This window comes from Kogia breviceps, chromosome 14 (assembly GCF_026419965.1).
Source record: "Kogia breviceps isolate mKogBre1 chromosome 14, mKogBre1 haplotype 1, whole genome shotgun sequence".
Classification (NCBI taxonomy): Eukaryota; Metazoa; Chordata; class Mammalia; order Artiodactyla; family Physeteridae; genus Kogia; species Kogia breviceps.
Window position 1 is genome coordinate 5,118,879 of NC_081323.1, and position 26,515 is coordinate 5,145,393.

The 26,515-nt window shown below is 57.3% G+C and overlaps 1 protein-coding gene across 2 annotated transcripts in view; it reads left to right on the forward strand.

The window, feature by feature from the left end:
- The first annotated feature begins 394 nt into the window (after positions 1-394).
- PMEPA1 (prostate transmembrane protein, androgen induced 1) overlaps positions 395-26,515 on the forward strand; it is a 58,548-nt gene continuing 32,427 nt past the window's right edge. Inside the window, exon 1 of one of the 2 annotated variants that reach the window (XM_067012295.1) lies at positions 395-470. Coding sequence is in view for 1 of the 2 variants with exons in the window: in XM_059038982.2 (XP_058894965.1) it covers positions 1,344-1,455 (112 nt within the window). In the remaining variant the exon portion in view is untranslated. Of the gene's footprint in view, positions 471-1,290; positions 1,456-26,515 lie in introns of those variants that run through there. The other variant, XM_059038982.2, reaches the window with a different exon arrangement.

Here is a 26,515-nt window from a genome sequence, read left to right on the forward strand (position 1 = left end):
GTCTAGGAGAGGACACACCGAATTGCTGAGAGGATGTGGAGATGGGCCAGGGAGGGGGCCTCTTACGTAATATTTTAATATCTTTTTAATTCCAGGAGAATGTGTTCTTGCAGCACTTCTGTAATTAAAACTTGAAATAAAAGTACACCCCCGCACTTCCTCCCCCGTCTTTAGAACTCCCGAGACGTGCCCCTTCCCCGCCCTCCCCAGCCGGTGGCCCCTCGGGCAGCAGACATTGGGTGTGGATTTGCTCCGGGCCCCGCCGGCTGGGAAGTTACGAGTCCCGGACACGTATTTACATGACAAGGGCTCCCGGGCGTTTCTCGGAGCTGTCCGGGGCGTGCCTACGCGAGTTCCAGTTTTCCCCAGTCTACCCCCTCTCGGTCGCGTTAAAGTGCGCGGGGGGCGCAGTGGGCTTGGGGCCTCCTGGGGCTGCAGATCTGGAGTCGGGGAGCTTACTGCGAAATCAGGTAATGGGTAACCTGGAGGGCTCCCCCCTTCCCTTAATTTCCCCTGCCCCGAGTCCCAGTGACATCGTGCTTCTCTGGGGGGGTGGGGGACAAGCTTCCCCCCAAAAGCCTCGGTCAAGGACCCCGGGGACCGGGTTGGGAGGAACGCACCCTCAATGGCTGGGACCCAATCCCGCCACGCCGGGCCTGGTCTGCGCCGGGCAGAGCTTCCTAACAGACCCCCGCAGGGGAGGGGACGCTGCGCCCTTCCTCCGCCGCGCGGGTCCTGGGTCTACGCGGGCCGCCTTGCTCTGGCCCTTTAAGAGCCCGCCCCCTTCCCCGTCACCCCGCCCCGCGGCCCGGGGAAGGGGTGCGGGGGAACCTCGGCGGGGATTGGCGCAGCGCGCGCCCCCTCCCCGGCCCCCGCGCGGTGGGAACCGGCAGCCCCGTCTAGCGCTGACGTCAGACCGTCTGCCTGCCTCCGACCGCGGTCTCGGAGCGAAACCCGATCTCCTTGGACTTGAATGAGGAGGAGGCGGCGGCGGCGGCGGCGGCGGCGGAGGCGCTCGGCTGGGGGAAGCCAGCAGCGGAGGCTCAGCCCCGGCGGCAGCGCGCGCCCCGGCTGCCAGCCCATTTCCCGGACGCCACCCGCGGGCACTGCCGACGCCCCCGGGGCTGCGGAGGGGCAGCCGGGGGGCGCAGGGGAGCGCGGCCCCGAGCACTGAGTCCCGCGGCGCCCCGGGAACTTGGCGGCGCCCCGAGCCCGGCGAGCCGGGGCGCGCCTTCCCCGCCGCGCGCCTCCTGCATGCGGGGCCCGAGCGCCGGGCGCCGGCCGGAGACCCCCCCGGCCGCCCCCGAGCCCTCTGCGCCCCGCGCCACGCCGCCGCGCCGTCCATGCACCGCTTGATGGGGGTCAACAGCACCGCCGCCGCCGCCGCCGCCGGGCAGCCCAATGTCTCCTGCACGTGCAACTGCAAACGCTCTTTGTTCCAGAGCATGGAGATCAGTGAGTGACCCCGCGCCCCCCTCCCCGGAGGCCCCGTCAGGCTCGGACCCCGAGTCGAGGCGCAAATGCGGGCGGGGGCCTGGGCCGTGCGCGCCCCCTCGGGCCGTGCGCCCCGCGCCCCGGCTGCGCCCGCCGCGCCCGGGGCGCGCCCTCCGGCTCGCGGCAGCTGGCGGCCGGCCCGGCTTTGTCCCGCGGCGCTGCGAGCCTGGCACGGCCCCCGCTGCCGGCGCCCCGCCCGCTAGGACTCGGACCCGTGGCCGAGCTGCGCAGAGGGCGGCGGGGCGCCCGGCGCGGGAGGGCTGGGGCGGGTGGATCCGTGAAGTTTCCATTTTATTTCCCTAAAGGGCAGTCGCGATGGAGCAATTAGGCCGGCTCTTTATCAACTTTGGCTTGGGGACAGGGGGTGTCAGGCGTGTGAGACACTGTCTGGCCTGCGCGGTGCCTGGGGCTCCGGGTGTGTGTCTGGAGTGTGCGTGGCTCTGTGGATCTCGGTCTGTGTGAGTGGGTTTCCGTACGTCTGCGGAGTGTGCGTGTCTGGGTGTCTCGGTCTAGGTCTCGGCGTCCCTTCTCTCTATGTCTGTGTGTGTGCCCGAGTCTTCTTGGGTCTCCGGGTCTCTCTGTGTCCGGGTCTGGGTGCCTCATCTCTCTGGGGGTTTGGGGACCATTTGTGTCCAGGTGTCTGAATCCAGGGCTCAGCGCTGGCAGGTCTGGCGAACGTGGATCCTGAGTGTGTGTCATTGTGTGATTGTCTGTGTCCCCGACGAACCTATAAATAGCCTCTGTCTGGACAGCTTGGCTCAGTCTGGCTGGGACGGTGGTTACAAATGAGTCAAAGTTTGGGGCTGTCTGTATTTGGGACTGCCTTGCTCCGAAAGGGGGAGGTGGACCAAGGGTGGGGAGAGGGGAGTGTTTGAAGCTTGGCGCTGACTCGCCCTGTGCTCGGAGAAGTTGAGACAAATAAGCCTGGACGTCCGTCACACGTAGCCCACCCAGGTGCACATTGGGGGTGGATGGGCATTTGACTGGCACCCCCCAGGGACTGCCTTCTCGCCTATACCGCGCCCCCAGCCCACCCTTTGGAGACCCCTTGTCTCTCTGAGCTCCAGTGTCCCCGTGGTCTCCCCTAATCTCCCCAGGCGAGGGTGGCACCCAGCCCTTCCCTGCTGGGGCCAGCCTTCCATCTGGGACCAGGAGTCCAGAGGCAGCCGCCACCGAGCGAGGGCAGTCACTGGGTGACTCATAAGCCAGTTTCCGCAGGCGGCTGCCACAGTTTTCGACCCCTGAGCCTGTACAGTGAGGCGCAAGGGGTAAAAATAACCCATGACCGGCCCTGCTGGGGCAGGCTGGCTGGCGTTGGTGGTGGGTCCTTCCATCTGCCGTTCCCCACTCCCTCCAGTCCTGGAATTGAAAGCCTTGCTCTCCCTCACCAACCCCCCCCCCACCCCCCAGCTGCCTCTTGCCAGGCCAGCGAGATGCCAGGAGAACCTGCCCAGAGCCAGCGTTTGCGGAATTGAGTTGCATTAAACCAGATTGCTTCCCAAAGGCCCTTTGTGAACTCGGGAGGCTAATGAAATGCAGGAGGATATTATTAAAATATGTTCGCACATGTTTGGAGAGTCTCGCTGGTGCTAAGTGGATTGGTGCTCAAGTACTCTCGGTGCCTTATTCTCCCCCTCCTGTAAAACTGCCTTCGGGAACTCCCCGCACCCCCGTCCACATTGTCAGGTTGAACTTATCCATTCTGAGGGCTGGGCATGGCCGGACGTTCTGCTCTTCTTCCTTTGTGTTCAGGACTTTTTAAAACATTCATTTTTATTTCTGTGCCTTCTTGGGCTAATCAGCCCTGACAGTATTTTGGCCGACACCAAGAGGCCGTTAAGTCCGATGCCTGTTCTGAGCGGTGTGCTTCGGCGTCTGAGTGGGACCCTTGAGGTTCTTAGCGCCCGGAACCCTGGCCTGCTCCAGCTGGCCCTGAGGTGGCCCATTACTCATCACGCTCAGTGGCGTTTTTACGCACGGCCCTCTACTTCCTGGAAGAAAGCCCAGGGCGGGGAGAGAAGCGGTCTTTAAAGCGCAGGTATAATATAACAGTTTGTTGCGAGTGCTAATCAGATTTCCCGGAAACAGTCTGATGAGGACGCTTTGAAGGCCTGGAGTTTCTTTATACAAAAATAAGGAAGGAGGGAGGGAAGGGAAAATTGAAGGAAGAAAAGAAATGGGCCGTGGTCGCTGTGCATTTCTCACGATCTGAGCTGGGGGTTCAAGTAGAACGTTAAAGTTGGATTTGGAGTTGGGCTGCAGGGCAGTGTCCAGGTGGCTCCTCTTTTAGAAAAGCACAGAGAGATTGCCCTTGGTAGGTCTGTTAAGCCCCCTGGGCCTCAGTTTCCTCATCTGAAAAACGAGACCTTGATGGTTGAAATAAAAAACTCTACCGTCTTTCAAGATGAGACCTCCACTCTCCAAAGTCTGGCTGGAGGCATCAGTGCCAGGAACGGCTTCGTGCCCCTCGAATAGTGCTGGGTCCTTGGTGTGGTCTTCAGCGGCCCCGAATATCAGACCTGGGTGGACTGTTGGCAAACTCGGGGTTCATACCCTCGATTTATAGATGAGGGGAAGTGGCCGTGGAAAGCCTTGTCCCAGGTCGCCAAGCAATGCTAGACTCAGACCCAGGGTAATTTCTCATGGAACGCACACACCGTCTTGAAGATGGAACAGGGGCCCCAGAGTAGGTCCACCTTGAGCTTGGGGGCCGGAGGAAATCAGCAGCATCTCCTTTGCACCCGGAAGAATGGGAACTGGGTTGGCCCTGAGGAAGCCAGATATCTGGGATGGTCTTGACTTTGACAAGACACTGCGAAGACTCTCCGGGGACCCCCATCTCTCCTGAGGGTCGACGGGTGTGGGCTGCTGTCTGGTGGGACTTTGCTGTTCTCAGAACTCACCCCACGGAAAAATACACCATTCTGGAAAAGAGCCAGGGTTCTTGGAATGGAAAACAACCAGCTCAAGTGACAGCCCACCGGAGATGACAGCCAGGGAGTTAGATGTGGCAACTTTTGAGGAAAGGATTCCTCTTGGCACACACATTTGCATTTTTCTTGGCATTCTTTGACCTCTTTTCAGTTCTGCTGCATCTCTTAGAACTTATCCCCTGTCTTTCTCCTCCAGCTTCTGCTTGAGACTTTTGGGGGCAGACAGATGCTAACTGTGCTTCCTGGACAGACCGAATTGTAGGGCCAGACAGCTGTTGGCTCTCGTGGCGGCATTTCTGGAGGGTCCTGGGAGGTGCCCCTGCCCTGGCTGCGCCCTGCACCTCTGCAGACAGTGTCTATGGCGGTGGCTTTGTTTTTTAACACGACCGGAGCCACTGAGCCTCGGATTCCTCTTCCCCGACCTCTCTCCTCCGATTCCAAACAAATATCCCCAAGCACTAGAGACTCAGAAACTCATAGGAACCCAATTTTCTGGTGGTTTGTCTAGCACATGTGCTGTGCATGTGTAACACTGGAATCCGGGGTATGTCACCCTTGGCACTAGGACGCCTGGGCCAGAGAAGTCCGTGTTGGGAGGGAAAGGAAGGTTCTCTTGTGTGTCGGCTACTTAGCAGCACCCCCGCTTCTACCCCCTAGGTGTCAGGAATAGGGTTGTACCCGCCCCGCCCCCAGCAAGTTGCAACAACCAAATATGTGTCCAGACTTTGCCAGATGCCCTCTGAGGGGCACATTGTCCCTGGCTGAGAACCACCGTTTTAATCAGTTACTGGTTCTTCCAAGGGGGCTGGAGGGGGCGGGAGGGCAGATCTCAGTGGAGAGGAGATGGTCCTCATTTCCTTTTCCAAAATCAGTCCCTGTAAACGCCCAAGGTGACACCTGCCACTCACCCACTTAGCCTTTATTGAGCGCCTCTTGTGTGCCATGCAGGGAGGATTGGGGCTCCTTCTTGATGAAATTTCCGGTTTTCGCCTTGGATTTGCATTTATTAGGAGGAAAGACTCGGGCACCCTTGGAAGCTGATATTTCAGGTTTCCGGTTAAACTGTGGACGTCCAGCCGGCACCAGCGTTTACCCCCGTGGACCTTCTCAGCTGGGACTTTCAACCCACACGTTTTCTGACTGTCTGGCTTTTAGGTTGAGGTGCCGTAGGAGGCTGAGTTTTGACTGGATCTCAGGTCATGCCGTTGGCCACAGCTTCCTAGGAAGTCTGGGTTAAGCCAGCTACACCGTCCGGCGCGTCCTGGGGTCAGGGGTGAGCTTAGTGTTTGTCAAGACACAGAATAACTAATGGCTTTTGTGCACACACACCCATGCCAACACACATGCACACATATGGGCTCACACGCTCAGCGGCTACCCCTTTCTACCTTTCCGGCCAACTTCTCTCGAGGTTGGGAATGGTTATAGCTTCTTCTGGGCATGTGAGACAAATACAGAGGAAAAAAGTGCACACACGCATACTTTCTCCCCTATAAGTTGTGCAAATGTACGCACTCCCCCCCCCCCTTTTTTTTTTTCGGCAGAATGTGGGCCTCTCACTGTCGTGGCCTCTCCCATTGCGGAGCACAGGCTCCGGACGCGCAGGCTCAGCGGCCGTGGCTCACGGGCCCAGCCGCTCGGCGGCACGTGAGATATTCCCGGACCGGGGCACGAACCCGTGTCCCCTGCATCGGCAGGTGGACTCTCAACCACTGCGCCACCAGGGAAGCCCCATGCACTCTCCCTTTGAAAGAGAGGAAGGGAGATGGAGCTGTGTGTGAGGCTGCCTGGGAGAGGAGGCTGGCAGGGCGGGATGGTGGCGGCTGCTTACCTTCGGGACAGTGAGATGCACTTGAGCCCCAGTAACCCCAGAGCGGCCAGCTCAGGTTGCCCAGGTACCACCTCCACGTACCTGCCCCACCTCGTCTCAGGGTTTTTAAACGTCCATGGTTTGGTCAATTGTTAAACCATAAGGAAGTGTTGGAGAGGAGGGTACGGGTGGGGGGCCCCAAGCCAGAGGGCCCGCGTGGCCTTGTCTGCGGGTGTCATCACCCAGAGAGAAGTTGGCAGGCAGCTTGGCACCTGGGGTCCCACGCAAAGAGAAAGAGCTCTGACACACTGAGTCTTGGAGACTGTACTCCCGCCAGCCTTGGGCTCTTGCATGGCACACGTGCTGAGGAGGAGATCAAGGCCGAGGAGACATTCTGTGCTTTTTAAAAGGTGCCGCGTGCGTGCCCGCATGTGTGCGTGTGAGGATGCTTGGTTAGGGGTGGGACTGGGTGCCGCAGGTGCCACGTGCCCCCTCCTCTTTGTGTGCCTGAGAAGCAGAGAGGAGGTACCGCACTGCTCCGGGCCTTCCAGAGGCCTGCAGAGCATGGTTCAGGGTGGCAAAGTCGGTGTCCTGTTTTGGAGCGGGGAGCTGCAGAGAACGGTGGACGGAAGTCCTGCCTAAAGGGACCACTGCCGCTGGGCTCGCCGTTGTCATGTGGGCCCTGTAAGGCCAGATCTCTCAGTTTCAGGGACCTGGACAGCTAGGTTTTGTGGTAAAACTCCTGGATTTTAAGTACTGACGATTCCTTCTTTCCTCACCTGCTCGCTGGTCCTCTCTCCCGAGGGCTGAATTGGGTTAAGAGTGTGACCCAGGGCCAGAGGGATGGAAGCTCTGCCCCACTCCCAGACTTGTTGGCTGTGTCACCTTTCACTGTCACTTGGCCCATCTGTAGGTCTAGGTGACAGCAGCTCCGGTGTGCTGGGGTGTTGGGAGAATTCAAAGATGCTTCTCGGGGAGTGTGGCCTGGTGTCTGCACGGCTCTGCGTTCGTGGGAGTTGGTGGTGACGGGGAGGGGGGGTGGGGGTGGACTAGGCCCAATGCCCACTTGTCCTGTCCCCTAGCGGTCACACTCTGGCACTCTGCCTGTTGAGAAGGACTTCAGAAGAGGGTTCCTCCACCCTGGGGCCGGGGTGCTGGCACTGGCTGGGAATGTTGGAACGAACAGGCCCATGTGGCTACGATGAGCTTCAAAGTGGAGGTAATTGAATATTTGTGTGAGTTTCCTTGTCCTTGGCTGGCAAACCTCCAGCACGTCCACCCTTGGCCCAGGAAGGCCCAGACATTTCTTAGGGTCCCCTGCTGGGTCACTGGAATCCAGAGCCTGCTTTGGAGGCAGAGACTGGGCTCTGGGGGTGGAGGGTATGTGGCCATGAAGAAGTCGGCACCACCCTGACACCAGATACCCCGCTGGGTCCATTCCTAAGACGGTTGGGAGCACACGGCCCAGAAATTCCAAATGGTTTGAGGCTCTCACTTTGAAAATTCGTTTCCATTTTTAACAAGTGAGGGTACAGGGGTGGAGCGTGAGGCATCAAAAAGAGACCCCGATCTTTTCTTCCCCGGTGGGTTTCACTTCTCCACCTCTGAGCACCCGCATCTTTGCTCCTGCCTTTCCACCTCCCCACCTCCCCAGGTGGGCTGTACCCTCCATGAAGTCACGTCGACTTCACTTTCCTTTGGGTGGCACCACAAAACCAAACCCTGACATCGCGGGGTCTTGCCAGGGCCTTGTCAGGCACTGGTAGAGGTGTCTGTCACCCAGCCGGGAAAGGTCCCAGAATGGCTTGCCGAGAGGAGCAGGGGCTTCAGCACCCTGGGATGGGCTGAGAAAGGTTTGGGGCATCCCCAGGCTTTCCAAGAGCCACAGAACAGCTTCTGTCTTCTGTTTCCAGGGTGACTGATGGGTTTTTGTTTCCACTCCCTTTCTTAGTTGGATATGAAGAGCTTATTATGTGCCAGGTACTAGTGACGCATTTTTCTCAATCTTCAAAACAACTCTGTGAGAGAGCTGTTGCTATCACCAATTTGCAGATGCAAAAACGGGATCAGAGAGGGTAAGACACTTGCTCCGGGTCACACAGCCAGGAACCGATGCTCTGTTGGGATTCAAACCTCAGCTCCCTGACCCCACAGCCCATGCTCCCGTGATTTCTTCCCCATGACACCACACCGACTCCCATTCGTCAGGGAAAAGCACTAACAGATCTCAGAGCACGCAGTCGGACAGCACATTGGCTGACTTTCATTGGAAAGGTCTCTCCCAACATGTGTCCCGCATCCGGCTGTCTCTGTCTCCTGCTCCTTCCCGCACCCCCCAAACCACCACCATCCGATCCTGTGTCAGGGGCTTGCGAAGTGGCCCAGGGCTGTTCCTGGAGGGACCATAGCTTAGCTTTCCTAGGATTTCCAGGCCGTCCGGGGTCTGAGCACTGCCAGCCTTCTGGCCAGGGTGAGATGATGAGGATCTTGGCTTTATGGGGGACCTACGTGGGGCAGAGCATCCCGTAGGTGCTGAGTAATTCAGCACTTCATCCTGCACCGAGGGTGCTGTTCCAAGTGCTGTTCTGGGCACCGCAGAACATCAGGGGACAAGTACACAGATAAACCTACCCTCCAAGGGCTGCCGTTCTCGTAAGGACAGGGACAAGAAAATGAGTTCATTTCAGGGAGGAGGGCTGAGAGGAAAGCGAAACAGGGGCAACCTCAAAGCCTCTTTCGGGGAGGCCCCCCGGGCTCCCAGACTGGCCATTGTGTTTGGGCCCCAAGAGCACCCTGGAGGTCTCCTTCCAGACCTGTCGCGTGCTACTGAATGTTGTGTAATGAGTCGCGTCATCTCTCTTCCCTCTGGTCGCCGAGAGGTTGGGGTCCATTTTGTTCATTATATCCCGGAGCCTGGTTGGTACCTTGTGTGTGAGGCGGGGGAAGGGAGGGGGCAGGGCAGGCCGGCAGGCTCCTAGAAGATTCCAGGCGGGACAGGAGGAGGTGGTCCGATGTAGACTTCGAAAACCATCCTTTTGGGGATCCCTCCTAAGCATCCCCGCTTGCCCCTCTGCAAAACAGAGGGGAGATTAACACCTGCTTCATAGCTTGTCAAGACGATTGCCCAGCCATGAAAAGCACCTCGGGCACAAAACATTTTGAACGCTCCAGCCACGTTTCCACTGTTTGGGGCAGGAAGCTGTGCCTCAGCCTCCCCCCCCCCCCACCTCTCCCTCGGGAGCAGGTACCGAAACCCACACAGAAAGGCCCCGGCCGCTGCGCCGGAGGTCGGGGTCTCTCAGTGTCACTTTAGTGCCACTAAGAGCTTAGAAATGACACAGGTGCATCGCCGGGCCTGCCCCTCGCCCCCCAAAAGGGGGGATTACTAGGGCGATTCTTTTCTGCACACAGTTGTTTCAGACTTGGAGGGGTTTTTGATCGCTCTATCCGTTTGTCACCCCCAGTGGAGCTGGCGTCTGCTCGCATGTGACAGTGAGACCCACAGGCTGCAAGGAGTTAGGCAGCTACTGTGACTCACCTTCCGAGGTTAACCAGGTGGTGATCGGATCTTCCTGACGTTCCGCAAAGTCCGATATGTATTTGTTTGTCACTGGAGTGGGAGGGGGGAGGAAGGGGTGGCTTAGAATCGGTGCCTCTGCAATGCACTTGGAGGATATTGAAAGCATTGGGAAATGTGGATGGAGTCTGGTTTTCTTTACCTTCAGATGTATTTTAACTATAGTCATTTATTATTGTATTCGGTGGGTTTGGGAGCTGGTTCTCCTGGCAGAAGAGAGAGTTTTAATTATTTGGTAACCAGTGTAAAATCCCAGGGGCTCTGGGATCTGAACGTTGGGTAAAGTTCGCTTCTGGCTTCCTCGATCCAGCTCTTAAAGTTACACTGTCCTCTGGAAACGTCTCCCGGTGCCCCATGCCGGGTACCAGCGCTGGGCTCCCCGGGGCTGGACAGATACAACTTAAACCACTGAACAGTCATATGAGTTCAGGACACCAACTTGCCTTTTATGTTTGGAGAAACGGTCCCATATCTTATATCCCTAAAATGGACTTTGGTGGGGTTGGGGATGGGGGCAGCTGTGCCAGGTTCTACTTAGGATGCATACAACTTTTGCATGATCTTGGCACAGAGTAGATGTTCAGTAAACAATGAAGCAGGGAGTGAAAGAGTGGGTATATGGTGTTCCTTCGTCACCCCCGTGGCTGCTGGGAGCGTGCACTGAGGTTCTGTGACTGCTGGCATTTGATCTGGCGCCTTCTATCGTCGCTGTCACACTTCAGGGATAGGAGAGTCTCTGTAGGTCCTTAAGGTCTGCAGGAGCTGATGTTTCCATCCCTGGCTTTGCAGTTGCAGGCAAAAGTGACAGATCCAGCTGTGGATCTGTGTGGGTGTCAGTGGTTAAGAATACAGAAATATGTGCTTTGATATGTAAAACCACATATCATTGGGTATAAAAAATACATACATATATAGACTTATATTTATAATATAAAATATGCAGAATATTTTAAGACGTGTGCATTTCACCCAAGGCTAGGAGACTTCTCTGAGGTCCCCCGACTGGAGGCCACAGTGGGAACCACATCCCCACCCCCCCGCAGGTGTGCTTTGCCCTGGGCTCCCCCAGGGAGGTGAAATTAGGGTTCCCAGGCTCTGTCCTCAGAAGCAATAGAAACGAGCACCTAGAGGGGTGGGATACGGAGGGTGGGAGGGAGGGAGACGCAAGAGGGAAGAGATATGGGAACATGTGTATATGTATAACTGATTCACTTTGTTATAAAGCAGAAACTAACACACCATTGTAAAGCAATTCTACTCCAATAAAGGTGTTTAAAAAAAGAAAAGAAACAAGCAGCTCAGTCAGTTTTCCTGCACGTTTTGGGCAAAGCAAACTGCCCTTTCCCAAGAGTTTTTTTCAGGCCCGCTGGTCTTGGGTACCAGGTTGCTGACTGCTCATCTGAAATAGATTCCGCAAGACGGCCCCGCCACTTCCCTTGCCTTGCTTTGCCCGAGAGGGTCCAGGCAGCTGCTGGTAAGTGGGGCTGCCCTAGAGCGTCAGCCAGGCGCGAGCTCAGTTTTGTTCTCACTTATGTCACTTTGCCCACCAGGGTCAGACAGTCCTGACGGGGGTGCTTTCAGACTGTGCTAAAGCTGCCCTATAATGTTCAAATGCCTGGCCGGCAAGCGTCGACCCAAGCCCTGTGGGGTGATTCGTCCCAGAGGCCACATTTCCACTGGGGAGGCTCAGAATTTGCACGTGGCCCTAGCAAGCGCTGTTTCTTCATCTGCCTAAGCTTTATAGCAGGTAGAGTGGCTTTGCTCTGATATCCCTCCAGTGGACGTCAGTTGAGAGATGGTGGAAGAGTCTGGTGGTTGTAGGTAATGTATTTCAAAATACCGATCACAGAAGGGAGAATCTGTATGGTCTGTTATGGTTGCTGCACTTCAGGAATAAAAAATAAAAGTCAATACCAAGACGTTTAGTGAAACTAAGTGCATACATGCTTACTTCCTTTACATAGCTCATGTGGCCCCACAGAAAGACTTCATCGGGGTCTTCAATAACCCTCCAAAAGAAAGTAGAAAGTGAAGGAGGGAGGGAGGGTCCATTCAGCCTGGGGAGCCCTGCAGGAATTTGGTATCTGCCCCTGCCCCAGTTTGCGAATTCCCATGTCTGAGAATTCAGGCTGAGGTCCTGTAGCTGGTCACGGGTCTAATTGCCTTCCTGAAAATAATTTAGTCGGTAATAATTCTGTAAACCCATGAATCAACTTTGCGCAAACACCCTGAGTAATTTCTTTGTTCTCTTCTTTCTACTTTGTAAATTGGTGTCTGTAAAAGCTAAAGGTTTGGTCTTGTGGAAGGCATGATTCATTTATTGGTGTCTGTGCTGCCCCGTTATTGTCCAGTCATTTCAGAACCCAGTCGCGGTGAGCCGGGAATGATTCATACGGGGCTGAGTTGAGCAGCCGATGGGGGTCACAGCCACAGGGGAAACAATTTTTTCTAATCTGTTTATGGTATGGGAGAAAGAGGTGGCTGTATCGAGATGATGGAAAGGGTGTCAATTACATCGGTGAGTATAACCGATGAAATAACACCAACCAGCGCTTCGAACACCCCTCCATTTGCTGCTGTGGATCGTCCCGATGGACCACAGCTAAATGTACTCCTATCTCGGGTGTATCTCTCCCGCGTTTGTGGATCCCAATCTCTGAGCAGGCTGACATGTAGGGACACCCCCAATCAAACCTAGAGCAGAGTTTCAGTGCAAAAGCCACAAATGCAGAGAACGTTGCCTTTTTAAAAAGTCTCTCCACTAGGTTCACCACGGGATAGTTCAAATATCCAGGCTTAAGGGTCAGGGGCCACTCCCGTCCCCTCTCATTTCTCTAACAAGGACAGTTATTAGATGTTTGCAGTTGTCAAGTCTCTGCATTAATCTGTAGTGTGTGGGGACTTACACGTGGAGCTGCTAATTTTGTCTAATTTTATTAGTTACTTTTCGCCCTAAATAAAATTGTCACCGTCCTCCCATCTAGAGGGTAATTAGAGTTGCCTGCTACATGGCACAGAGGCGTAATTATGAGTCCAACTTCCAATCATCCATATAAATCTAGGCCCTGCATGCAAGTGCCTAATCCAGAAGTTGCTTATGTTTAGTTAAGGAATATTTCTTCCCGTGGCCATTTCTCTTCTGAAGTCTCCGTGTCTGGTTGATTCTCCATCTGTGTGACTTGCTCCACTGTATCCTGTCCTCTGCATCACTGAATAAGGTCCTGGCTCGGGTATCTGTGGATCCCCAGCTCCTATAACTCTTTAGTTAGAGGAGAATTTAGCCGGTAGTTATGGAGCCACTTTGTGACTTTCAAAGTGTGGATCAGGGATGAGTGCATGGCATTTGAGCCAGCACTCCCCTTGCTGCCCGTGACAGACATTGCTAATCGATCCCAGCACGGGACAGTGGCAAGGGCTGCAGAACTCCTGGAAGGGGAGGGACTGCTCCTGCATGCAGCCACCGGGACTCCCCATCTGCTCATCGTGTCACGTGGAGGCCCTTGGGCTGCCTGACAAGTCGGGGACAGTCCCTACTATGAGCTCTAAGGCTGTGCCACCACTTTGATAGGACCCAGGCCCCGGCTTCAGCTGTCAGGCCTGGGTCCCTCCCAATCCTCTGGGCTCATTCATGGTGAGATCTGGAGTAAGCCCCCTACCCATGTTGCTCTCAGCCCCCCAATATTACTTCATTTGTCTTTCTTTAAAATCGAGGTCACCAACTCAAATGTCACAGAAGCCTCCATTTTTACCTGGGATGCATGTCGTGGCGTTCTTTTGCACTCTAGTGGGAATGAGATCTGAACCCTCTCCTGGAATAGACCCAAGTGAGTGGGGCTGGGCTTCAGGAAGAAGAGGAAGAAAGGAGAGAAGCTGGGCAGTCAGTATTTGGGCAGTGAGCCCCCAGTGTCCAGCAACTTTGTCCGTTTCCTTGATGATTGCCTTAGTGGGACTGTGGCTTTTTGAACCCCAGCCATTCCTGTCAACAGTCACAGACGGTCACCAAGCACCGTGTACGGCCTCGGGGCAACCCCGTTGGCACAGGGGGAAGCGGAGCTAAGGCACGTGCCAGGGGGCGGAAGTCACCAGCCAGGAACAGAGCAGGATTTGAACTTGGGCTGCGGGACTCCAAAGTCTGCGCTTTGCCCGCTGTCCCCCCAGCTTCAGAACCGCCCCTCACCCGTGTGAGGCTGGGGCCGACTCCAGGCCTCTCCGCCTTTGCCCTCGGGCTCTTGCCGCCGGGCCTGCGTCCTGTTGTCCTGTTCATCCCTCCTCCACACGCTCCCCTTCTTGTAATGGTCGCCGGCGACGATCCCGGGGCTCCGTGCCAGCGAGAGCAGGAATCTGTCCCGTGTCGGGTTGCTGCTGACGGGAGAAAAGGGTCATGGTGACCTACGGGGCGCTGGGCAGGGCCTGGGCTCCCCAAGAGGGGTGCCTCGGGAGAGGAAGCGAGGAGAGGGTCCAGAGAGCCCTGGGCCTGAGGTCCCTCTGCAGCCTCCTTCTCAACAGCCTTTCTCCATCCTGCTGGACATGGAAGCCCTGGGGGGTCTGCAACCCTCAGGTGCACCGCAAGGCAGGAGTGGGGCTTCTTAAAGCTCCCGGCTAATTCCAGGGTGCGGCTGGGGTGAAGCCCCGCCGGGCTGGCCCCCACCCCGTGCTCACACAGACGGAGAAACTGAGATTCAGTCGAGGGAAAGGAGGAAATGCGGGCCAGTTTTCAGCCTGAAGCCTTTCTGTGGCTAATCAGAGCCCTGCCACCAACAACGCCGTCATCGGAAGGACAGCAGGCTGGCGGGACTCCGTGCGAGCCAGGCCGGAGCTCACGCTTGCACGCGCCACCGTGCGCTGGGCAGCAGGACCGCGGGGCCCGTGAGCCCTGGCGTTGGCCTCGTCTTCCAGCGCCCGTCCTGTCCTTCCAGGCCAGGCGCTCAAGCCGCCGAGCGACCCGAGGCCTGTGCCAGCCGCGGTGCAGGGGGATGGCCTGGGGTCTGGGGGGTGGAGGGCGTCCCAGGGCCTGTAAGTTACCGTCTAGCTCAGGGAACAGTAGGGGCACCAGGTTTCACCAGGATCGGGCTGGGCGCCCAGCGTCCTGGCTTCCTCTGCTGCTGCCTGTGGCTGCCGGACACGCCTTAAACCCACCCTTCCGCTCCAGCTGCCCCTACCTTTGCCTTCTGGGTTCTTGGCTACCGATGTGTGGCTTTCTGCTTCCCCAGGGGTGGCACGTCTCTTCCTGAAGGGTATCTTTCCCAGGGGGTGGAAGGGAGAGTCACACAGAGGCGGGAACAGGGCACTGGTGGGCTTGCAGTTGAAGGCGGAATGTTCCAGACACAAGAGTTTCTCATCACTGAAGCCCCCGCTGAGCCTTGCTCAGACCTCTCCCCCTACCATTTCTTTCCTTCCCCTCCCTTCTTAATTTTGTTCTCTGTAAAACGGGCTTAATTGAACCCGGAGGCTCTTGTGAGAAGGAAGGCACTGCAAAGACCCAGTCAGACCTCACCAGCTGTCCCTTCCCTTCCCTTCAGTTGTTAAGCTTCCTCTTGGAACCTGCACTTCCCCTGCTGTGATGTGTCTATCGAGGTATAATTCATAGACAGAAAGTGCGCAGCCGTAAGTGCACTGTGATGAGTTTTGGCCAAGTGTCTGTGCATGTTACCAGTGTCCAGATGGAGACGAGGGACCTTCCGTCTCAGCACCGGGCCCCCGGCCCCTCCCAGTCCGTACCTGCCCCACCCTGCCCCTCGCCGAGCCAGTCACTGCAGATTCAATCACAGAATCTCAGAGACTGAAATGTAATCTCAGAGGTGAAATCTTCCGAGTGGAGAACTTTGCATCAATGGAGTCACCGTGTATGTTCACTCCTTTCATTCGGCTTCTTGCACTCAGCCTCCTGACTTTGAGATCCATCCGTGTTGTGTGTCTCAGTACTCATTCCTTTTTATTTCTGAGTGACATTCAGTTGTGTGGGTGAACCACAGGGCTGCCACTCAAACAGGGAAAAGCCCCGTAAAGGGGGCATGTGGACCCAGAGCAATGACTATCTAAGGGTGGAATTCCAGGCCCCTTCGTTGGGGAAGAGGTTTTATAACCTGAATCATCTGAGCCCCATAAACGGGCACTTGGGGCCTGGGCACCTGTCCAGCCCTAGCCGGGGAGACTCAGGGTGGTGGCAGAGGCTTCGGAAACTCAAAGCAGGCTACATACACCTCTGCCGCCACCTGGCACGGCCCCGCCAGCCACTGAGGCCAGCCCGCCGGCCCGCCTCACCTGGGCCGCATTCCTTTGCAGGGAATGAGGATGTGGGTGACCCCAGACAGGTATGAGTCATGTCTGGGGGAGGTGGTTTTACTCAAGCAGAGGGCACCCAGGCTGAGTTCCTGCCGCTGACGGCTGGGGCCTCGGGATGGAGCTGTGTGTCCTGGGGGTTGGGGCATATGCCTCACTGGAGAGTGTGGAGCTGGCAGACGGGGTCCCTGACGCTGGGACTCGAGCATTCCCTGAAGGAGAGAAGGATACCCTCAGAGTGGCTTCAGAGGCAGAGTGCCAGTTCAGAATCGTGGCTACGTCACTTACCAGCTTTGTGGCCGCCAGGTCTCAGTTCTTCGTCTGTAAAGTGGGGATGTTAGTTAAGTGTTCTGACTCTTTGGGGCTGTATGTGACAACACATAGCTCAGTGCAGGTACTTAGTGAATGCCAGGCACCGTGCTACATGCAGTCTTGCAGGAGCTGCCGTTACTAGATCTGGTTTTCAGACGGGCAGGCTGAGGCTCAGCGGACGGAAGTCACTTGCCCAACGGCACACGGAGATAACTGGCCGAGCTGGATCTGGAACCCCTTGAGGCCACTTGGGTCATAACCACCTGACCTTGTAAGTTCGAAGAAATCGACAGACCCAAAGCAGACTGGCAGCCCATGAGAAACTTTTAGATGGCATGTGGACGGGTATTTCATATTTAATAGTTATATTCTTAGGTTAATGTATGTTAAATGTGAATAAGGAAGAACGGAACAAGCAAAAAGCACATCATTGATTTCATGAGTATTGTTTCAAACAAGGCTAAGTAGTAAAAGTGAGTCGATTGAATAGTTATTTTTTTAAAATATCAAGGAATTTAAATTCCTTTAACGGGGTATTTGGAAATGGCGAAGGTCAGGAAGGCTGGTTGGCGTGATGTTTAAGTAGCGCGCCCCAAGGAGTCCTCGGGGGTCTTTAATAAGCAATTACAGAGTCACAGCACCTCCTGCAGAGTAGAAGCACTTTGCTCTTTGCCCCTCTAAGGTCACCCGGCCGTTTGAAGGTCGGGGTCAACTCAATTCTAATGAGATCTAGGTCACGGGGTCGCGCCATGGGCGGGAACCCGAGGGGAAGGTTCATGGGTAGAGAGTTATGGATGGAGGGGAAACTCTCATCCTTCCCCCAGGCAGACAGCTCCGAGCAGCTTCTGGCAGCTTCTGGCAGGTGACGGGCTCCAGCTTTATCCTCAGGAAGGTGCTAATGGGGAGAAGCAAACCCATTGCCCCACCGGATCTCGGGGGCCGCCACGTGGTCTGCAAAGGAGTGCCCTGGGGCCGGGGCGTCCACAACCTGCCCCGCACAGCTGTGTGTCATCCGGATCCCGGTGTGTGTTTGAATCAAGATTTCCATGTTCTTTCCTTGTAGTGGGAAAAATCTCCTTAACCTAATTGCCCTACGGTGCCCGAAATGATTTGATGTTTTGCAGAATAGATCTGTGATTTATTACACAGCCTCCTAATGCACCTTTTTGGCTCTGGGGAGAGGGAGACACAGTGGGAAGAAAGGGAAGCACAGGGCCCGGTGGGTCCAGCTCCGGCCGGGGCCTCGCAGGGGGTGTGGGCTCCTGATGGGCCCCTGCCATCTGCTGGACACTGCCCTCTGGCTGAGACGCCCCCAACATCACCTGCTCACTGCTGGGACACGTCCCATCGTTGGGGGAAGTTCTGCCACCTGTCTGGCTTGGGGTTTGGCAGAGCTGTGCTTATTTCTACTGTTTTCCGAACAGTTTGCATGTGGAAATCCCCTAGCGGTCCAGTGGTTAAGACTCCGCGCTTCCACTGCAGGAGGCGTGGGTTCCGTCCCTGGTCGGGGAACTAAGATCTCGCCTTGCCACGTGTTGCGGCCAAAAAAATAGGAAAAAATCAATCAATCAATCAGTGTTTAAAAAAGAAAAAAAAAAAAGTTTGCATGTGACAGACGGTGACGGGAGCTGTTTGAAGACCCCACGTGAGACTAGAACTGAGCCTCTTAGTGGTGTCAGGGCTCCCTGGGGGCCCGACCCCACGAGGCTGCTCTGGCTGGGGTGTGAGCTAGGCTTCTTCCCAAAGAGCCCCTGACTCAGAGACCTTCCCGCACCCGGACCCCAGGTCTCAGATCCCGGGCCTGGGTCTGGTCCTAAAGAACTGAGAGGAAAGGGCAAACAGGTGGCTCCTTGAACCCACTGACCGTACCTGTGGGGCAGCGGCACACGGCCGTGGCCCCGGCCCTGCCTGCTCATCCGGGCCCGCCTCGTCCCTGACTACCCGTCTAGGAATTTTTATTGCAGCCCACAGAGGCATTGCAGCTTGGCTGGAATGTGAAAGATCCTGGCGTGCGGCGGGCATCCGTAGGTCCTGGCCCCTGGGCGGGAATGCAGGGGCGGAGGCACCCGGCCTTCTCACAGGTGAGCGTGGCCGGCGTGGTACCGCTGCCTCGGGCCCCGTCTGGCCTTTGTGCAGCCTCTTTGGGCCCCGATTCCCCTCTGGGTAGATTTTGCTTTGACCATTTCCCCCAAGACCTCAAACCACAGCAAGGACTAAATCAACCGTTGCTTATGACCAGGCGTGAAAGCCGGGAAACTAGTCCTAAGAGTTACAGCGCTTAGGCGGCCCCACTGTTGTCCCCAGGAACGTGGCCCGGGACTCTCCCTGTGATGTGGGAGCCTCCCGGCGCCCCTGGCAGGCAGGACGACGATCATTAGTCCCCGTGTGCAGACGGACACGTGCTGAGGTTGAGAGGGCGCCGGGCTTCGGGCTTGTGGCTGCTGAGGGGCTGGGCCGGGACCTGAACCCCAGCAGCCTGGCTTCAGCTCCACTTATTTATCCGTGTGGGCTACGGGCTCGGCCAAGGGACACTTACGGATGGCCCCTCGTGCGCTGGTCAGCACTAGGAAGGAGGGATGGTGGCCTGGGGTTCCCAGAGCTCTGCCTTTTCCCTCCACCCTGGAGAGTGTCCAGGTGAGGCGGCAGCGGACAGAGGGGCCCCGGACTCGAGGCTTCCGCGGGCCACCCTGCCGGTGGGCGCCGAGCTAGCGGTGCCAGCCGGCGTGGGAGAGCCGTCCTGCCTTTTCTCCATCTGGCAGCCTCAGCCCTCGAGGGATTCCTCCTGCGGCCAGGAGTGGCCATGGCATCCCCTGCCAGCCACAAGCCGGGTGGAGACCGGGCTTCTCTGAAGGAGCAGAGGAGGGGGCTTCTGGGGGGCAGGACCGGGCCCTTTCTCCTGGCTGCCCCGTGGTTGTCCGCCCCGCCCCCATGATTCCACGGGCACATCTGCCCGGAGGCGGCAGCAGCAGCCTTTGGAGCCCTTGGTGAGGCCAGGCCCAGCGTGCAGGGAGTGAGCGGTCACTGAGGACCCAGAGCCAAGGGGCAGAAGGCATGGGTCTGGCCGCCGCAGCTTAGGAGGGGCCCTCGGGGCTGCTCCCGCTCTCGGAGCTTCTGCTTCCTCCTCTGCACACTGGGGGTGCGGAGAGTCACCCACGCTACGGGGTCGTAGTGAGGATTACAGGAGAGAAGACATGCTTAGCTGAGCGATGGGCACCTCGTAGATGCTTCGGAAATGCAGCCTCTTCTGTGGTTTAAGACGTGGCCAGTATCGAGGGAGAGATGGCTACACCAGCCCCAGGACCTGCCTGTGAGGAGGGAGGGGAGAGTGACGTGGAAGCCCTCGGGTCCAGTGGGGAAAGTTAGACAGGACCTTGAGGCATGAGTAGGAGTTCTACCCAGGGAGAGGTTTCTCCCGTGAGATTACAGGTAGCAGCCCCTCCCAGGCACACTCAGGGTCGTGTTCACTCCATGCGCCAGAGGAAGTAGAGGCACAGTTGTCCACGGCCGTGCAGTCGGGGCGGCATTAGAACTGAGGCTGTGGGCGCCGGCGAGGTGAGTCTGGGCCCCTGTGTTGTATGTGTGTCAGGGACAAAACCTAGACCAGGAGACGTGGACCTGGCCCCAGCTTGCTCTGCAGCCTCGGGCCGGTTTCTTCCCTGCTCTGGGAGGGTGGAGGGTGTGGGCATCTGCCCGTCTCCGCTCTGACCTTTTATTTTTTTAAAAGAAATTTGTTTATTTATTTATTTATTTATTTTTGGCGGCGTTGGGTCTTCGTTGCTGCACATGGGCTTTCTCTAGTTGTGGTGAGCGGGGGCTACTCTTCGTTGCGGTGCGCGGGCTTCTTATTGCGGCGGCTTCTCTCGTTGCGGAGCACAGGCTTTAGGTGCACGGGCTTCAGTAGTTGTGGCACGCGGGCTCAGTAGTTGTGGTTCTCGGGGTCTAGAGCTCAGGCTCAGTAGTTACGGCGCACGGGCTTAGTTGCTCCGCGGCATGGGGTATCTTCCCGGACCAGGGCTCAAACCCGTGTCCCCTGTATTGGCAGGCGGATTCTTAACCCCTGTGCCACCAGGGAAGTCCTGCACTCTGACCTTTTAGTTTTCCACAGCAGAGGGGTGATTTCTTTGGGCGAAAAATCCTCCCTTCCCCCACCCCGAGGGACCAGCAGAGGAGTTCTGGGGAATGGGAGGAGCTGCTGCCTCAAGGGGGCCTCTCCAGACCCTGTGCCCGTGGGCCTGCCAGCCTGGCCTCCCCCAGCACCTCCTTCACCTTCACGTCTCCCGGCCCAGGCCCAGAGACCCTTGATGACTCAGCCCTGTGGCACCGCTGGGGACCTTGACCCTCCTAAATCCGCTCCTCCCCCTTCAGAGGCTGCCCAGGGCTCCTGCCCAGTGCCCCCCCCCCGCCCCCCGCCCAAGGCATCTGTGGGGCATCTGTCTGTGGATGCAAGAGCCCTTGGTCCATCCTAGGGGCGCTGGAAGGCTGGATGGGGTGGGTGTGTCACCTGTAATTTTGTGCTCACTTAGGAACCTTACTGATGGTTAGTTTGCCTGAATATTTCATTCCTTCATTCGTGAATTCATTTGACACATTTACTGAGCACCTACTATGTGTTGGGCCTAAGGCTGTGGAAGTTCACAGCCATGAAAAAGGCAGACTCACTTGAGTGAGGCAGACAAGAAGTAAGGAAACCAATGCAAGTGTAACAGCTTTTCCAAAGTCTCACAGGAAAAGGGAGAGGCGGGCCGGGGGGGCCGGGACAGTCTTTCTCTGTTTCCTCTGCGTTTCCGTCAGCCTTGTAAACTGGGGTTATCCCGTGGGACCAGTGCAGCCCGTTTTATCACGTGCATTTGTTCTTAACTCAGATATGGAGCTGAAAAAGAGGAACTTCGCGACTTTCCCTCTGGGGCACTGATCCAGAACCCCGGGGTAGGCCAGGAATCAGCATTTTTATAAGTTTTCTTGTAGGAGATCCAGATTCAAGAACGCAGAGTCCTGGATTCTTATCAGCTGGGGCCCCAGCAATGCTGGCATCCAGGGCCCATCCCCAGGGGTTCTCGTGGGTCAGGGCTGGCCTTGAAGCCTTTGTCCCCGCTCTGAGGTTTCCTAGAACAGATGCCAGGCAGTGGAGTCACAGGGCTAACCTGTGTGCTTGTTTTTCAAGCTTCTTCTCGTATGTCCAGAAGGACCCCTCGGAACGCCCAGAGCAATATATACCAGCCCTAAAGAGATAATGCTGATTTCACAGCGAAAATAGCCTGGTTCTTCTGATAGAAAAAAGTGATATGTGCTCCTTATTTAAGAAAAATTCGAAGAATTTGATAAATGACAAAGACAAAGGTCTAAATGCCCGCAGCCCCATCACGTGGAGTAATGGAGATGAGTTTACTCCGCAGGGCTGTTTCCAGGCATCTGCACTGCAGGCTGATGCAGGGCAGGTAGCAGTGGTGGGGGGATGGGTGCAGCCCCCTCCCCCGCAGCGGCTTGTGCGAGGGGGAGGAAGACGTCCCCTCCAGCTTGCCTATGCCTCAGTCTCCTCCCTGAGACACGGGGTCTGAGGCCCGCCCGGGGACCTCCTGCTGATGCTGGCTGCCTGGACAGCAGCCTGCGCCTTCACCTCTGTAAAATGGGCTGATGACCACTGGAGAGGCCGGGCCAGCGCCCGGTGGACCTCAGCTGCTATGGGAGACGCAGCCTCTCACCTCTGGGGCTCACATCGAGCAGTGCTGCTTCTGTATCCATTGGATATCGCAAAGCTCCTAAGTCACACTTTCATTGAATTGAAGGTCCTTGCTGGTAAAACATGGTCTGAAAAACCACAGATCTTATTTGAGCCTCTTTTTACAGACAAGGTGTCTCAGGGGCCCAGAGAGGGTGAGTAGGAACCTGGAGTCACACAGCCAGTGTTCACCACCCAGGTGTCCAGGAACACGTCCCCTCCCCTACTCGGAGCAAGGCCTTCCAGATGCCGAAAGACGCCAGGGTCCCTGCTGGGGACTCTCCACCCTGGTCCCCTCAGCCCAGAATACACCTGAAGCTTCTAAACTGATTATGATAAACAGCTGACATTTATGGCCACGCCTGGATTCAGGCACTGCTCCGAGGCCTTCCTGTGAATTAGCTCCTTGAGTGAATTAATTCTTTTAGTGACAGGCTAAGGAATTCCCTGCATTTCGTTTGGAGATGGCACGTCCAGCCTTGGCAGCCACCCAGGCTGGATCCTCAGGGCTGGGCTCTGGCCACATCTCTGTCCCCGGAGGGACAGGCGGCGAGCGTAGGGGACCCGAGAGGTGTCGGGCCTTCACCATGCCCCTCCCGGCCCTCTCCCCTCTCCCCCCCACGGCCCAACCTTTCCGCCCGGGAGGCCAGGCCTCCGTCCTGGTCATACAATGCCCCATTCTCACATTCAGACTGGCGGTCTAGACGCTCACGTTCCCTTTTGTTCTGGAGGGTCAGGGGTTGGGGAGAGGCCCCAGAGAGTGAGATTTGGGCCGAGGCAGGAAGAAATCTTCCCCGCAAGAAGAAAGGGGTGGGGGTGGGTGAAGAGACACCCATTTCAAAGGAGGCAGCCCATTGTCTCCCCTGCTCGGCCAGTGACCAGCCTCCCAGCAAAACATGCACCGATTTATAATGACGGGGGCAGCTCCCGGCAGAGACGCGCCGTGAAACCCGATGGAGCTACGCCCACTTGGGCCTGTGCGCCCGGAGCTGCCCAGCGGACACTGTCTAAATAAAGCCCTGCGGCCCATGCCAGGGGATCTGGGCCAGGCTGCCAGCCAGATCCCAAGGGCAGCGCTTGGCCCGGCCCGAGCCCAAGAAACCCCGTGGGAAGAGACACAGCCGTACCACGTCCCCCGGCCTCCAGCCGCCACCTGCTCGGGGTGCTTCGTCAAGGGTGGGCCGACCCAAACGTCACTAAGATGGGAGCCCAAAGCCACCTTGTCCTGTGGCCTTTGCTGACAGGAAGCTCATTGCCTGGGAGCTGGCACTGGCTGAGGAGAGATGCAGAACCTCTGGTTCGAAGCTCAGGCTGCAGGCCTGGTTCTTGGCTAGCAAAGTCTGTAACCACTTAGAGCCTCGGTCGCCTCATCTGTGAAATGGGGACACATATGAGATTGTCCACATGCCCTGCCTGGCACCAAGTGAGTGCCATCCCTCTTTGCTGTTGGTGATTGTGACATTGTTCAGTCTTGGGTTGAGGCCCCCTCCCCTGGGAAATTCAGAGGCAGTAGGCAGCCTGGGCAGAGGCCATCGCCGTTAGGAAGAGAAGCATCTTCGAGTGGAGGATGGCACGGGGAGGTAGGGGCAGCCGTGGAGGCCTGGGGCTGGGGTGGGGGCGACACGCCCAGGATGGGAGTCAGGCCAGTGGGGCTCGGCTCGGCCCAGGACTTGGTGCTGTGTGACGTGACGTAGCCAGTCGCTTGCCCTCTCTGAATGGCGTGTTCTCACCAGGAGGCCCCCTCCCAGCTCTGCTGTGCTTGCGAGAAGCCCCCAGAATCGGGCGCCACATGGAGCTCATGATCCACTCAGGCCACAGTACCCGCTGGCCCAGCCTTGGGAAAGGAGAAGCAGGATTTCATCTCAGCGATGAAGATTTCCTGCTGAAGTCCGAAAAAGTGTGCAGTGCCTTTGGGACCTTCAAAGCCACCAAGGTGGCTGGAGCTGATGGGTGAAGAGGGGGCCGTTAGAGCCGGGAGGATGGGGTCTGATCTCGCCTGGTTTCAGGGGAGTTTGGGTACTGGGGAGCCCTGCAAGGGTTTCGAGCAGGGGAGGGGGCCGGGTAGCAGGGTCCAGTGGACGCCCATCTCCAGCTGCAGAGTGGAGAACGGGCTTGAGGCGGGGGGCGTGGGGCAGCGAGGGGCGGTCCTGCCGAGGTCCACGATACCAGGGATGACGGTTGGACCGCGTGTAAGGGGAGGGAGGATGGGCTCAAGGTTATGGTGAAGACAGAGGTTACAGAAGGACCTGGACCACCAGGCTGACCTCAAGGTGCTCAGAGCTGAGGGCAAGACAGAGGGACACAGGACCCGGGATGGTCAGGGACAGAGGCTGTCCCTGAGCCTGGTGAGGAGAACTTGGATTCCGCCCCTGGACACTTTCCTCCACTGGTGGAGAGAGCTGCTCCAGCCTCTCAGGAGCCTTCTGGGAGGCCCTGGGGGTCTGAGATGAGTTTGGGAAAGCAGAACAGGGTGGAGAGAGGCAGGCAGAGTAGGAGCCCAGGGGGGCAAAGGTGTGGAGAGAGGCTGGACATTTCTGTGGGTGTTTGTGATGATCCCTGGGGCCCAGCCCATCAGTGGTCCTCCCAGCTGCCCCGGACCTTGTCCTGCAGGACTTCTCCTAGTTCCTCCCCGTATTTTATAATTTCCTTTCAGGTCAAAGACTCCCCACGACTGTGTTTGGAAAAGAGTTGGCAGAAAACATTTCACTTACTTCCTGGGACACTGGGGACAGGAGGCTCCCTGAGGTCTGCGCTGGGCTCGGGGGAATGTGCAGTCATTGATTAGTAATGTCTGCTGTGGTTGCCAGATGAGAGTGGCAGCAGGTGTGTGTAGGAGGGACTCTGCCGTGCAGGAAGGATCTGGGTTCTTTCTAGTCCTGGCTGGGTCACCTGGGCAAGTCGCAGCCCCAGTGGCCCTGGCCTTGGGGTCCAGCTGTTAAATGGCCGTGCTGACCCAGCTGGCCTCTGCCATCCTTCCAGAGCTTCAGCCCTGTCCCAGGCACAAGAGACCACGGGCTCCCGTTCCCCGTTGCCTCGGTTGAACAACCCCTTGACCAAAGACAACACCGTTCTAAACCCCGGCGTCATATCCCCCGCGGCAGTGGATGTCTTGCAGAACCTCCACATCCGTGTGTCTGGGTGAAACCAGAGGTTCTGCCTACAGACGGCGGAGCCTGTGGGCTGTTCACTGTGGGAGAAGCAGCCTCTGGAAAAGCAGTTATTAAAAATGAGTCTGGAAACCAAAACCAAAAAAGGGAGGAAACACTCCATTCATTAGTCCTCTGACATATAGCCCACAATCAATCCCCCCTTTATTTGAGTGGATCGGGGTCCCTGTAAGGACCAGCGTGGGAGGCTGCTGAGGCTTTATGTCATCGGCACGCTGACCTCCCCAATGGACAGTGTAGACAGCTTTCATTGGTGAGCCTTCCAATCCTGGCGGTGTTTTGTTTACGGACCGTGTGCCTTGTGTCCTCACTTTCTCCTCCTCGGTGCGTGAAGGAGGCCGGTACCCACTTCACAGATGAGGGCAGCGAGGCCCGGACCTGGGACTGGGCCTGCAGGATGCTGGACCAGTGGCGGGGGCATTTAATCCTCACAACAGCCCTTCAGGGCAGGTGGCCAGGACCCTGCGGCACAGGTGGGGAAACAGGCTCAGAGGGGCAACCTGCTTTGGGCCACGTAGCCTGAAAGCGGTGGAGCTGGGGTTTGCTCTGTGTCCGTCTGGCCTCCAGGCTCTGGACACCGCACGTCTGAGAGAGAGGGGAGGACAGAAACCCAGCACCCTGGCAGAGAAGGCAGTGAGGGTTGACGAAAAGAATGACCCCGCGTTGGGCACCCAGTGGGCACCAGGCCTCCCTCTGGAAGTTGGCAAATCTGAATTAAAGAGACCGGAGACCCCATGTCGGGGACCCAACCCGTCTGGCCGCCCCAGGTCCTGCACACGCCCTGGGCTGGGGCCCACGAGCTTGGGTGCGGTTTCTCCTCCCTCTGACCTGACCTGGCCGGGTAGAGGCACATGCTCTGGTTTTGGGGGCGTTTGGGGTACACTGAACGTGTCCAAAGGATGCACCCCTGCGGCCAGCCCACCCCCGACACCGTCCTTGCTTGGGAAGGGAGGACATTTTGCCTATTTTGCTGCGACTCTACAACAGGGGCAAGGGCCGCTCCTGCAAAATGCACAGTTGGAGGCGACACCAGATTCCTCCTCCCCATTTATTCTCGGTGTCCCCCCCACCCCACCCCAGAGGCAGGTGGAGACAAGTTCTCATGCCACCCACAGCCCCTACCCATGCTTTTTAATGTAACCCTGCCCTGCCTGGGTGTTAGCAACATTTTAGCAGCCGGCTTCTTAGAACAAGAAGAGCAAGAATTACGTGCCGGTGGGCCACGTA